Source organism: Paroedura picta, chromosome 2 (assembly GCF_049243985.1).
Source record: "Paroedura picta isolate Pp20150507F chromosome 2, Ppicta_v3.0, whole genome shotgun sequence".
NCBI lineage: Eukaryota > Metazoa > Chordata > Lepidosauria > Squamata > Gekkonidae > Paroedura > Paroedura picta.
Window position 1 is genome coordinate 182,526,400 of NC_135370.1, and position 13,941 is coordinate 182,540,340.

A 13,941-nucleotide genomic window follows, 5' to 3' on the forward strand; every position below is an offset into this window, starting at 1 on the left:
TTAAGGATCCATGAAGCTCTAGCAGAGTACAATTGTGGTGGGAACAGCCAGGCTGGGAGTGGGGGGGGGGCGCGGTGGAAAGGGGTTTCAACCTGAGTGACCTTAAAGAGGGAAAAGGGGGGGACGAGAGAGGTTATGGCCCTGATCCATGGGGGGAAGTCACAGCGGGGGGGCCCTGGAAGTGCTACATGGGTAAACCAGGCGTGCTTTTCAGTAGTACAAGATCTGTGTTTCCTGTAGCCAACGTATAGAGTGTGAATAATAGCTATGCAGTCCTAAAAATCAGAAAGAAGGCAAGGCCTTGTCATAGTTCTGGTGTTTAGCAAATACAAAACAAACAGCAAATACAAAACCTTGAACTGGGTCACGTTTGGTGTAGTGGTTAGGAATGCGGACTTCTAATCTGGCATGCCAGGTTCGATTCTGCACTCCTCCATATGCAGCCAGCTGGGTGACCTTGGGCTCACCACAGCACTGATAAAACTGTTCTGACCAGGCAGTGATATCAGGGCTCTCTCAGCCTCACCCACCCCACAGGGTGTCTGTTGTGGGGAGAGGAAAGGGAAGAGAACTGGAAGCCACTTTGAGCCTCCTTCGGGTAGGGAAAAGCGGCATATAAGAACCAACTCTTCTTCTTCTTCTTCCTGGCTTCCGTGCTGTATGATCTCCCTGCAGAGCGTCTACAATGGCTCAGCTATGGGGAGGGGTATGTGTGCAAGCCTGAACAATACCACTCCCAAACACCTCCTGATCCAAAAATACAGGCTTAAGTGCTTGTCTGGTTGTAGCTGTGATCAGAACAACAGAGAGCAAAGTAAATTATGTTCCCCCACACCATTTTCATTTCTCATAGGATTTTCTCTCCTACATCTATAGCCATTAAATTCCTGAACACAAATTGACAGTCCTCTGTAGAGTTACTCCAGTCTGAACCAATTCACTTCTACAGGCTTAGACTAGAGTATCTTCACAGAGGAGCTAGGGATGGGCGATTTGGTTCGATTAAGCCTGTTAGTCTATTAGTCAGTTAAGCTGTTAGGACTCTCTCTCTCCTCTCTTTACAAAGTTGTTTCTCTTCGCAATACAAATATTTATTCTGTTCCTTTGCAGATTTAAATTTAGCCAACACTTTTGTCTCACAAGTTTTTACTCTGCTCTGGTTCGGCCTCACTTGGAGTACTGTGTTCAGTTTTGGGCACCCCAGTTGAAGAGGGATGTAGACAAACTGGAGCATGTCCAGAGGAGGGCAACGAAGATAGTGAGGGGTTTGGAGACCAAGACGTATGATGAAAGGCTGGGGGAGCTTGGTCTGTTTAGCCTAGAGAGAGGGGATCTGATAACCATCTTCAAGTATTTAAAAGGGTGCCATATGGAGGATGGAGCAGAATTGTTTTATCTTGCCCCAGAGGGACAAACCAGAACGAATGGGATGAAATTAATTCAAAAGAAATCCATCTAAGCCTCCTGACAGTCAGTGCGGTTTCTCAGTTTTGTGGATTCCCCGAAAAGCGCTACAACTAAGCGATTTTTGCGGGAGTGTTGCAGGAGTGTTGCTGAATGTGTACGACGTCGTGAATAACGAGAAATATATAGCATTACACAATGGCAACACTTCGGCTACATTAATGCTGTGCGGAATGGACCTAGGTTTCCCATAGGTGAAGGATGGGTGGGTCCTATAGCACAGAACAATAGCAACTAGCTCTGCCTGACCTATAAACAACCGACCATGGGGTATTTGGTCACACACTCTCCACCCCTAGACCTCGTCCCCCAGTCCCACCCCTCCACAATGTACCGTGCCGGCAGTTATCGAGACTTGAAGAAAGATTTCGTATTCTTTAATCTGTACAGATTTGCAACTCCCATACAGGTGTGTAGAAACCTTAAGTGCTTCGGAGTGATTCCCTTGAAAAAATAAAGTCAGAATGCACATATGAAAATAACAGTGGGGGGAAAAAACCCCAAGAGCTCTGGAGAAAGTTAAATCATATTGAATCAAGTGGTCATGTTGAAATGAAGTTTGGGGGGGGGGGGAGAAAAAAGCTACTGGAACGTTAGGCAAACTGATCCAGTGATTTGGAGAACAGATCTTGTTTAGGGATGCCAGCCTCCAGGTGGGGCCTGGGGATCCCCTGGAAGGACTGCAGAAATCAGTTCCCCTGGAGGAAAGGGCTGCTTGGGAGGGGGGACTCAGGGATGCCAGCCTCCAGGTGGGGCCTGGAGATCCCCTGGAATGACAGCTCCTCTCCAGACTGCAGAGATCAGTTCCCCTGGAGGAAAGGGCTGCTTGGGAGGGGGGACTCAGGGATGCCATCCTCCAGGTGGGGTCTGGGGTTCCCGGGAATTACAGCCCACCTCCACAGAGATCAGTTCCCCTGGAGATAATGGATACTTTGGAAGGTGAAGTCAAGGCCTTGTACCCTGCTGAGATTCAGGGATGCCAATCTCCAGGGGGGACGTAGAGATCCCCTGGAATTACAACTCATCTCCAGATTACAGAGATCAGCTCCCCTGGAGAAAATGGATGCTTTGCAGGCTGGGATCTAGGGCATTGTGGTCCCCTGTTCTCCAGGAGACACCTGATTGGTGGCTGTCTCTGGTTGGAACAGGAAGATTTGTTCTGAGATGGGGCCGTTCCATTTTCTTTGAGTCGATACTTAGGGATTTGGATTCCTGAGAATTCTGGTACCCGTTTTTTTTTTGGGGGGGGGAATTACAAATGCTCTCGAAATGCTAGAGAAACCTGCATGCGTCTTGAGCTGATTTGCAAATAGCCCTGAGAACAACTACTAGATCCTGCTTTGGACCGAATCAGTCCATCGGTCCATCCTGCTCTGATTGGCAGTGGCTCTCCAGAACCTTTAAACCGGACAGGCGTGAAACTGAGACCTTCTACATACAGTTCTAGCCCTGCCACTGGGCTAAGCCTATCTGGGAAGCCAGGCCTCAATCCCCTTCCTTGAGCAGTGTGCTGTCTGGCTCCTGGGGCTGCCAGAGGCCACAGCCAAACAAATGTCAGTGACCTGAGCCCTAGGAGTGCCAACTTCCAGGCAGAGCCTGGAGCTCTCCTGGGGCGTCCTAACCACAAAGATCCATTCCCCTGGTAAAAATGGCTGCTCTGGAGGGGGACTTTGTGGAATTATATCCCACTGGGGCCCCTCCCTAGGGTCCACCTCCAAATCTCCAGGAATTTCCCAACCTGGAGCTGGCAACCCACCATCTTCCAGGGTCGGAGGCGCCTTCACTCCTCCCACGCTACCATTCACCTGGCTCTTCCTCTCTGCCCCTCCCACCTTACCTTCAGTGCTGCCCATAGTACAAATTCAGAAGCAGCATGGCACGGATTGCCCCGGATTCTGGAGGGAGATGCTCCCTCTGTCCCGTGGAGACCTTCGGACAGGAGGGCACCACTGCCTGACCCTCTCCCATTGTTCTGGCTTCCCCAGGAACTGGGCTCAGAGTGCAAAACTCCACCTTCTCCACCAAGGCCTCTACGATGCAAAGCAGGAAATAGGAGGCACCAGCAGCCAGGGAGGACGGGAGCCCCCAGATACACTGAATATATTGGCCTGCTGGGTCTTAGAGGCCTCAGGGTCGCAGGCTTCCTTTGGCTTAGGCCAAGGGTTCCGAATGTGGGGCTTGGGAGCGCCATGGGGCCTTCCAACGCTTTAAATGGCTGGGCCCAGATGGGCTTTTGCCCAGCAAGGCTTCTGGTGGGTTGTGCAGATTTGTGTAAAAGAAACATCCCTTTGGCAAGAACTGCGCTCCACAGTGCAAGAATCCTCACTGTGTGATTGAAGATCAGCTGGAGTGGCCATTCAGTGCGTGGCTCTGCCTCTCGGAGCAGCCATTTCCCGGCTGCCATTCTGCAGCTGCGCGCACCGAGCCACGTCAGAACTCCAGCGGTGTCCACAGGCTCAGGAAAGGTCAGGGACCCGCTAGCTTAGGCAATGTACGGATCCGGTCACGCCTCTCTGACCGCAGAACGCAAATGATCCAGAACTCTAAACGCCAAGTGGACATTCAGGCTTGTGAGTGGAGTCCTGCGATGCCACACGGGCCGAGGTACACGTGCATATGCCTAAGGGCTGACGAGCGCTCTTTGGTGGCCCTGAGTGATTCGCCAGAGGTGTGCCAAGACAGGCCGATATGGCTTTGCTAAGACCCTAAATGAGCGGCAGATCCCAGGGCCGGCGAGGTCAGGTTCTTGACGATGCGGCCAAGGTTGGCGATCTTCTCCTCCAGCAGGTAGTTCTTCTTCTCGACCGTCTTCTGCCTCTGCTCCGTCATCTCCAGAGCCTTCAGCAGCTGTGCGTTCTCCACATACAGATCCTTGACCATTTCATCGGCTCTGGTGTTCTTCACGACCTGAAATGGAGGAAGAAAGAATGGTTTCCCCTGGCAGAGTCTATAAGAATGTAAGAGAAGCCATGTTGGATCACGCCAAAGGCCCAACCAGCCGAACACGCTGCATCATACAGTGGCCAAAACCCAGAAGCCCTCAGGAGCCCTCAGGATCCCACCAGCAGGGCAGGAACTCCAGAAGCCCTCCCACTGCCCCCTCCCCCAAGCACCAACAATACAGAGCCTTAGAGAAGCCATGTTGGATCCGGCCAGTGGCCCCTCCAGTCCAACACTCTGGGTCACGTAAGAGCCCAAGAGAAGCCATGTTGGATCCGGCCAGTGGCCCCTGCCGTCCAACACTCTGGGTCACGTAAGAGCCCAAGAGAAGCCATGTTGGATCCGGCCAGTGGCCCCTCCAGTCCAACACTCTGTGTCACATAAGAGCCCAAGAGAAGCCATGTTGGATCAGGCCAGTGGCCCCTCCAGTCCAACACTCTGGGTCACGTAAGAGCCCAAGAGAAGCCATGTTGGATCCGGCCAGTGGCCCCTCCAGTTCCACACTCTGTGTCACATAAGAGCACGAGAGAAGCCATGTTGGATCCGGCCAGTGGCCCCTCCAGTCCAACACTCTGGGTCACGTAAGAGCCCAAGAGAAGCCATGTTGGATCCAGCCAGTGGCCCCTCCAGTCCAACACTCTGTGTCACGTAAGAGTACAAGATAAGCCATGTTGGGTCAGGCCAATGGCCCCTCCAGTCCAACACTCTGTGTCATTCAGTGGCAAACACCTAGGGGCCATCAGGTGGCTCACCAGCAAGGCCAGAACTCCACTCTTCTTCCACCCCCAGCATTAAGAATACTGAGCATCACTGCGATCCAACAGGTGCATCCCATGAGTCACTACAACACTGCAGAGAATTCTACGGAGGTTGCGCTTTGGCAGATGGACCTTTGAAGCATTGCCAGGGATTCTGGGAGCAGGGCCAGTTCTGGGGTCAGGCAGTCCTCCTGCCCCACAGGAAGGCTCACCTGCTCTTTCAGCTGGTTGACCTTGTCCTGAAGAAGCCTCTTCACAAGCCTCAGCTGCTGTTCGACGTCCATCATCCGTTTCTCCATGGTCTTTAGCAGCTCTTCGTGTCCACTCTGAAAAGGAAGTAAGGGCAATGAATCAGTGGACCACAAATGCAACGGGGGGGGGGGGGGGTCAGGCAGATGATGCAGTCAATGAAACTCCCCTATTCCAAAACAACTGCTTAGCCCACGAGTACCCCAACCCAGAGCCCTTGGTCACCTCGACACCTGCTATTACCTTCCCTAGTGCCCACCAGGTGTTTTTAGAAAGTGGGCGGGGCTTGGCACGGCTTCTGCCCAGCAAGGCTTCTGATTCACCAATGCATATTTTTAAAATACATGTATTATTGTTTGACAAAGATAAATAGGAAACATAAGAAAAAAGGTTAGTTGCTCTTCTACGTCAAGACATTATCTATCAACTTATTCTAAGAAGAAATCCCAGCTTTTGTGAAATTCTTCCGGTGGTTTTCCATCCATCAAGTTGGTGAGTTTTGCCAGCACTACATATCCTTTAAGGTTCTTGAGCCCCAGGCCCGGATCGGGCAGTTCTTGCTGCTTCCAGATCGAAGCGACCAGGAGTCTGGCTGCAGTTGTTGCATGGAAGAAAAATTCTCTCGCTGACACGGGCAAATTAACAGGGAAAATGCCTGACAAACACACATTCTGGGTCTGGCGGAAACTGGTAAACTGTAATATTCTCTGCAGTTCCTTATGGATCTTGGGCCAGAACTTTCTAACTTTTTTTATGGACCACCACATGTGAAAAAAAGAACCAAGAATATCACAATATCCTCCTCAGGTCCAGATCCGATCAAACGGACTCTTCATCCTATTTATACCCTTGGGAGACAGAAACCACCGATAAAACATTTCATACCAGTTCTGCTTCGGTTAGCTTGACGTTTTTAACCCAGAGTAGTTGCCAGACATCAAAAGCAATACTTTCAGCATGATTCTGTGTCCAATTCACCCTACGGACCTTGACCTGTCCCAGTTCGGTGCCCGTTCATCACAAATAGCTGTAAATTCTACCTAACAGAGTGGCTTGCTTGAAATCACTTCTAATTCAAATTCAGTACATTTTCTAAGAGCTCTCTTAGAAAGAGACTTTTCCAAGTCTTCTTTCTGTCTGGACGCTACTTGCATACGGGAGCAGAGAATGGATATTTGATTGGCTTTGCAGATTTTTAAAAATATTTGCTGCATAACCGGAGACAAGCAGCGGCCGTCATTTTTGTGGCGGTGTTCGATTTCCACCTTGAGGCACAAAGAGGTTGGGGGTTTCTGGCCTACTCCGTAATCCACGGACCTCAATCCCTGGTTGAGGTCAAGCGGGCTTCCTTGGGGCCAGGAGCCACCAGGAGGTTGGAGCGCAAGGCTCTTTGAGGGGTGTAGGTGGAGGGGCGGTATACTCAGGTACACTGGGCTCAGACCGCGTATGTCTGGGGCAATGATGCTCTTATGAAGGGAAGCTGTGGCAGCCATTTTGTGATGCTCTACTGAAGGGAAGCTGTGGCAGCCATTTTGTGGCTGGCTCCGCCTCCTACAGCGGCTGTTTCGAGGCTGCACCAATCATGATATCTCAGAACTCCAGAGGACATTGTTGCTAGGTCTGGGGGAGGAAATACCTACGGGGGGTGGTGGTGGCCAAATGGTGGCTCTCCAGATTAAGATGACCAGATTTTAACATTGGGAAAGTGGGACACCATTGACTGGGGGGGTTCTTGGTTAAAAATTTGGTCTATATGGAGCAACAAAAAGTTTCACAGAACGCAAAAATAGTATTGTAATATATGTTTTTTACTTTCAACTTAAGTACAATTTGCCAGGTACCCCCAGATGTCCCTCCAAAAGTGGGACAATCTGGTCACCTTACTCCAGATGTCCATGGACTACAATTCCCATGAGCCTCTGCAGCATGCGCTGCCCCTGACCTGGAAACTTGGGGGTGGAGCCTGGGGATGGTGGAGTTTAAGGAGGGGAGAGTCTTTGAAGGGGCAGAATGCCATAGAGTCTACCTTCCACTGTTGTCTGGAGATCTGTTGTAACAGCAGATCTCCCACCACCACCACCTGGAGGTTGGCAGCCCTACTAGTGGAGCCCACAGACTCAAAAAGGTTGGGCACTCTGGATTTAGAGATTGTTACTAACTAGACGCACCAAACAAGAAAGCTGATGTGGACGCCTACAAGTTCAGTCATTCCTTCTTTATTAGAGGGTGCTGAGGGCCAAATGAGGTCCAGATGGTTTTTCATTTTCAGGGTAACCACTTTCCTCAGGACCTCCCAACACTTATTTCTAATCAATAAATTTGGATTTCACAATGCGTCTTTGGGCAAGGGTTTCACCTATCAAGAGGACTTGGTTGGTTCACAAAACACAGAGATGGTTGCTACTTAGGATCCCCCATTTGCCATTGGAACTGACTGTCCTACTGAAATGCAAAAGTCTTGCATACTAATGTGGACATATTATGGGATATAAATGCATTGATTAGGAATAAGTGCTGGGAGCTGTTGAGGAAACTGTTTACCCTGAAAAGGAGAGACCATCTGGACCTTGTTCTGGCTCTGAGCATCTTCTAATAAAGAAGGAATTACTGGCCATCCATGTTAAATTCACAGAATCTGCTTTGCTGTCAGTGGATCAACTTGGACAGTCATTGTGGAAGAAGAAGAGTTGATTCTTAGGTGCTGTTTTTTTCTCTACCAGAAGGAGTCTCAAAGCAGGTTACAAACACCTTCCCTTTCCTCTCCCCACAACAGCCTAGCCTAGCCTCCCTTACAGGATCGTTGTGCAAACAAACGGCAGGAGGGGAGAATGACGGAGGTTTAAATGTAATTGATATATGCTGTTTTTTCCCCATGTTGTTGGTTATTGTGCCTGATGGTGGACCTGATCCACCATCAACCGAGTAAGGCTAAGTAATAATTCTGGCCGGATCTACGAAAAAGTCCTGTCTATTTGTTAGTAAGACAGACACCCAGATATTTAAAATTAGTCTTTTATTTGTCCAATTACAAATTTTAAAAAATGTGCAGCTCTTTTCCCGTTTTAAAAAGTATTTATACATCTCGTACAAAAATCTGTATAAATAACTCAAGTTTTTCTTCTTTCAGATCCAATATATAAAAAAATCAATACCTTCTTGTTTTAAAAAATAGTTACAGCATAAAATTTGCAGGGAAAAAAAATAGTGTTTTCTCTTTCCAAACTCACCTGGATGAGCAATTCTTAAATAACATAAATTAAAAACATTTTTTTTTACTCAAAACAAATTAAAAAAATAATTAAGGACAGCAAATGTGCGGTTTTGTTTCTCCCACACGCATGAAAAAGTTAGATTTTGACACAAATAAATAAGGGGCAGTGGGGGGGGGCAGAAAACAATACTGGAGAGTTTTAAAATAAAACAAGTTTTTAAATTAACAAAACAAAACAAACAAACAAAAAGAAGCAGTTGAATTCCCCAGGTATTTCAGCTTATGCCAGTGTTTGTGAGTAGGGAAGGAGATGCGTTAGCAGCCAAAGTGGGTATCAGAGGTGCCCGATCCGCCTGTACGTGTCCGCATGCAGGGATCGCTGCTCCGGAAGCAAGGCCTAGGGAAAGAAGGCAAGGAGGAAACACTTCACCCCGGGTCTTCAAAACAGCACTTAGTAAGATGCATGCCTACACACAAGGGGTGTCAGTTTAGCAGGGCAAGCAAGTGGGCCGCAGAGAGCAAGCGCTGAAACATAAAAATAAAGGGACAATAACATGCAGCAAACAGGAGAAGGTTAATGATTAGTATCCACTTTGGGGTCAACACAGGTCTCGGGAGGCATCTCGTCCACACCTTGATGTTCCCTGCGGCTGCGAACGCCAAACTCCACACCTGTAAGAAGTGCTCTGGATGCCCCTCTTCTCTTCTTCCAGAGCTTCAAAGAGGGAATGCTCTCCCTGTGTTATTATTTATTACTTCATGACCTGCCTTCTGTTCTGGCGGAAACTCAAAACAGTGTACGTCGTTCTCCTGTCCTCCCATTTTCATCCTCACAACAACCTTGCAAGGCAAGATAGGTGGAATGGCCTACTGGCCCAAGGTCACCCAGTAAGCTTCCATGGCAGAGTGGGGGTATGAATTTGGGTTTCCCAGATTCTACTTTGACACTCCCACCACTGTGTCACGCTGTCTCTCTTACTCTTGCATGCATGTAGCACCCACTGCCACCATACTCAAAATGAAGTGTAGCATCCTGAAGGAGAAAAGCCTCCGCCTGGCATGCAGAAGGTCCCAGGTTCAATACCGGCTATCTCCAGTTAAACGGCTCAGGTCTCAGGTGAGGGGACAGACCTCTGCCTGAGACCCTGGAGAACTGCTTTCAAGAGTGACCTTGATGGACCAGTGCTTTGATTTAGTATAAAGCAGTTTCGTGTATTCTTCCCTTTGGCAAAGAGTCATGGCTCAGTGGTAGGGTCTCTGCTTGGTATGCGGAAGGTCCCTCGTTCAATCCCCAGCACCTCCAATGGAAAAGGACCAGGCAATGGGTGATACGGAAGACCTCTGCCTGAGACCCTGGGGAGCAGCTGCCAGCCTGAGTAGGCAATACGGATGGACCAAGGGTCTGATTCAGTGTAAAGCAGCTTCAAGTATTAAAGACTGATGAAATTTGGGGAGGGACTGTGGCTCAGTGGGACACGTAGAAGGTCCCAGGTTCAATCCCTGGCATCTCCAATCAAGGACCAGGAGCCCCTGCCAGCCTGAGTAGGCAATACTGACCTGGATGGGCCAAGGTAGCTTGATGAGGCCCGAGGGGGCACCCCCCAAGAGCCATCCCTCTGCCTTCCCCCCACGAGGGGCCGCCAAGTGGAAGACGCCTACCTGCGGCATGTTTGTGTCCAGGGACCGGTTCTCGAGCTCCTCCTGCAGGCGCTGGCTCCTCCTCTCGGCCTGGAAGAGCTGGTGCCGCAGCTGCTGGTGCTGCTCCCAGGGGACCACGGCGCAGCCTTGCGCCTGGTGCGGCTGCAGGTTGCGCGGGTGCGGGCTCTGGTTAAGCCTCACGCTGGCACTCGAGTGGAGCCGCTGCTCGAGAGAAGAAGCATCACACGGCTTGAGAACAGCCTTGCTGGGAGCCCCATCGGGCCTGAAGCCCCCCTCTGCCGGCTGAGGCACAAAGGGGACCTTGGCTGGATGAGAGACCCTCCCCTGTGCAAGCCCACCCACTCCGCCTTTGGGAGCCAGGGTAGACCTGACTTTGGCCACAAGCTCCAAGGACAGGGAGAGAAGGAAATACTTCTTTGCACAGAGAGTGACTCAAATGTGGGAGGTATCCAGCAGGGCTCTTTTTACATTCTAAATGATTTTAGACGCAGCCATTTAGACCCAATCATGTCAGCTCTTGATTTGCCTGAAAGTTGTTCGATGCGTAGCGAGATTCCAGTCCTGTAGCCCTTCAGGGATTTCCTGGGCCTGGGCTCTCAAGAGTAAAATTTCCCCCTGGTATATCCTGGGTACAAATCCAGACCGACCCAGCGACCCTCTGAAACCAACCGTCTCACCTTCTGTCCCCCCAGATGACGGAGGGAATCTCACAGGAGAGCTACTAGACGAGACCGGGAGAAACTCAGGTTCGACTCCCTGCTCAGGTACGAGGGCTGCTGGAGGACTCTGGGGAACTCTTCATCTTTTCGCTTAGCCTGCCTTGCAGGGCTGTTGTGTGGAAGCTAGGACATCCTGAGCTTCCCAACAGCCACACCCGGCTTCTTCCAGCACGACGTGTGCAAAAGTCTAAGGCAGGGGTAGTCAAACTGCGGCCCTCCAGATGTCCATGGACTACAATTCCCAGGAGCCCCTGCCAGCATTCGCTGGCAGGGGCTTCTGGGAATTGTAGTCCATGGACATCTGGAGGGCCGCGGGTGGCTCTGGTGTCAGGGTCCTCGTGTCTAGGAGGGGAGGTCCTCACCGATTAGGAAGCCGCCCACTGCTTTGAAAACGTGGCCGTGGCCACAGCCGGCACCCGCCGACTGCCCATCACCCACTGACACAAATTTGTCCATTGAATGAAATGAAATAAATCCAAGCATCTCCTGTAGCACCAAATTCTGCACATGGGCCACGCATTGTGTAAAGAAGTACTTCCTTTCGTCTGTCCCAAATCTCTCACTACAGATATGAAGCTGTCTTACACAGAGTCAGACCCTTGGTTCGTCTAGGTCGGTATTGTCTACTCAGGCCGGCAGCTGCTCTCCAAGCTCTCGGGCAGAGAAAGGTCTTTCCCATCACCTTTTACCTGGAGATGCCGGGGATTGAACTGGGGATCTCCTGCGTACCAGTCAGAGGCTCTGCCACTGAGCTACCTCATGGCTCTCCAGGGTCTCCGGCTGAGGTCTTTCCCATTATCTCCTGCCTGACACCTCCAGTTGAAAGGACCAGGCAGCAGGTGATGGGGAAGACCTTTCTCTGCCTGGGACTCTGGAGGGCCACAGCTGGTCTGAGCAGACAATCCCGATGGACCCCTGGTCTGAGTCACTGCAAGGCAGATTCATGCATTCAGAAGAATTTGAAATCCTGGTGCACAGAGATGCAGGCAGCTGCATTTCCCAAAAATACCTTGGAGAAATCCACAAGCCCAGCCACGGGGCTTTCAACCTGATAATTCCACAGGAGGCATGCAGAGAGAGGAAGAGAGAGAAAGAAAGGCTATGGATAGAGAGAATCTAACCTTCACAAAAGAACAAATGGAGGTGGGGGGGGAGAGAGAGGAAATGGAGTCTCTGAGCCACTTTTCATTTTGCTGGAAACTGCTTCTGGGTTCGGGACCAGCGACCCCAGCCCCTCCCTTTCCCTGCTAGAGGAATTCACTGCGGCCCAACGCTTGCCACTGGTCAGTGGACCGCATGGACGTGTTGTCCGGCTCGGGGATTAAGACCCCATCTGACTGCCCCACGAGAGTAGGGTTGCCAGCCCTGGATTAGGAAAAGCCTGGAGGCTTTGGGGGCGGAGCCTGTGGGGGTAGGGCTTGAGGAAAGGGAGGGACTTCATACCGACCACCTTCTAAGCAGCCCTTTTCTCCAGGGGAGAGGAGCTGTCATTCTGGGGGGTACCCACCTGGAGGTTGGCATCCCTAGTTCTCCCTCCAAAGCAGCCATTTCCTCCAGGGGAATTGTAATTTTGGGGGATCCCCAGGTCCCACCTGGAGGCTGGCATCCCTACACGAGAGAGGAACTTTAAGGTCGCAGCCCCACAATTAGGTAGGGTGGGACCTGGGGGTCTCCAGGAATTACAGCTTATCTTCAGTCTCCAGAGATCAGTTCCCTTGGAGATAAGAATGCTTTGGAGGTGGAACTCCAGGGCACTGGGCAGTACTGAGGTCCCTGTCCTCCAAACCCAAATGTCTGGGAGTTTTCCCACCCGGATCTGGCAACCTTACCTCCCCTCCTGCCAGTGGCTGTGGGGTGATGGGGTGGAGATCTGGCAGGCTTGTACCTGGCCCCCTCCCTTTCGCGGCTAAGCAGGCTACTGAAGGAGGTTTAAGCTAGGACCACACTGAGTTAAACCTACGAGCAGCCCCCCGAGTGACGATTAGAAATCTGGGGTTTTATGTTCTTAATGCATTTTATTTTAACGTGTTTCAGCTGAAGAAAGGCAGCTGATTCATGTTGTGGATAAATAAGGCGTAATTGATGTTTCCATTAAAAGGAAGAGAGGCTCCTTCAGCAGACAATGGGCTCCCATGATGGTATTCCGGTGCTGATGCTGGAGTACACCAGAGAAAGGGGCAGGGAAAGGGACAAAAACACCATGGATGAAATAGGATTTTTGTTTGTTTGTTTGTTTGGGGTGGTCCTCCATGCAGTGGAATGACGAATGAAGCGGGATTTTTCTACCTTCACGAGCCATTTCTGGCCGACCCCCGCCTTCGTCTCCGCTAGTTCCGACCACCGAGGTCTAGACAAGGAGTAGCCGGTGGGGGAAGAGAGCCAGCAGGGGAGAGAAAGTTACAGGAGTCAGAAGGTAGTTTGCACAAAGAGAAAGGCCGCTGGATAAAGACAACCCAGAATCAGAAGTCTTCCACAGAGTTCAAAAGAGCTGAAGGGGGGACGACGACACACAAATGTATGTCCTCTTCCCCATCAGGCAAGAGAAAAGCAGAGGGTAAATATTTAGAAGAAAAAGAGTTGGGTTTTATATCCTGCTTTTCTCTACCCGAAGGAGTCTCAAAGCAGTTTACAATCGCATTCCCTTCTTCTCCCCACAACAGACAGCCTGTGAGGGAGGTGGGGTTGTGAGAGCTCTGTGAGAACCGCTCTGCAAAAACAGCTCCAAGAGAACTGTGACAGGCCCAAGGTCACCCAGCTGGCTGCACGTGGAGGAGCAGGGAATCAAACCTGGCCAGCCAGATTAGAAGCCGCTGTTCTTAACCACTACACCACCCTGGATCTTTAAAATAAAAGATCTCTTTCAGCTCCATTGTCCACGACAGAATATCCTGTGGGTCAATTACACAGGATTCATCATTTTGCACATCTCAGCGACAGTTAG

The 13,941-nt window shown here is 50.6% G+C and overlaps 1 protein-coding gene across 10 annotated transcripts in view; it reads right to left on the reverse strand.

Annotated features, from left to right (window-relative positions):
* Window positions 1-1,825: 1,825 nt before the first annotated feature.
* NIN (ninein) overlaps window positions 1,826-13,941 on the reverse strand; it is a 114,318-nt gene continuing 102,202 nt past the window's right edge. For 7 of the 10 annotated variants that reach the window (XM_077324074.1, XM_077324076.1, XM_077324073.1 and 4 more), the window contains 3 exons: window positions 10,282-10,482; window positions 5,375-5,488; window positions 1,826-4,371 (listed from right to left, as the gene is read on the reverse strand). In XM_077324074.1, coding sequence (XP_077180189.1) covers window positions 4,162-4,371; window positions 5,375-5,488; window positions 10,282-10,482 — 525 coding nt within the window. In that variant the 3' untranslated portion in view covers window positions 1,826-4,161. Of the gene's footprint in view, window positions 4,372-5,374; window positions 5,489-7,680; window positions 9,020-10,281; window positions 10,483-11,294; window positions 12,049-13,286; window positions 13,348-13,941 lie in introns of those variants that run through there. The other 3 variants (XR_013228623.1, XM_077324077.1, XM_077324078.1) reach the window with 3 other exon arrangements.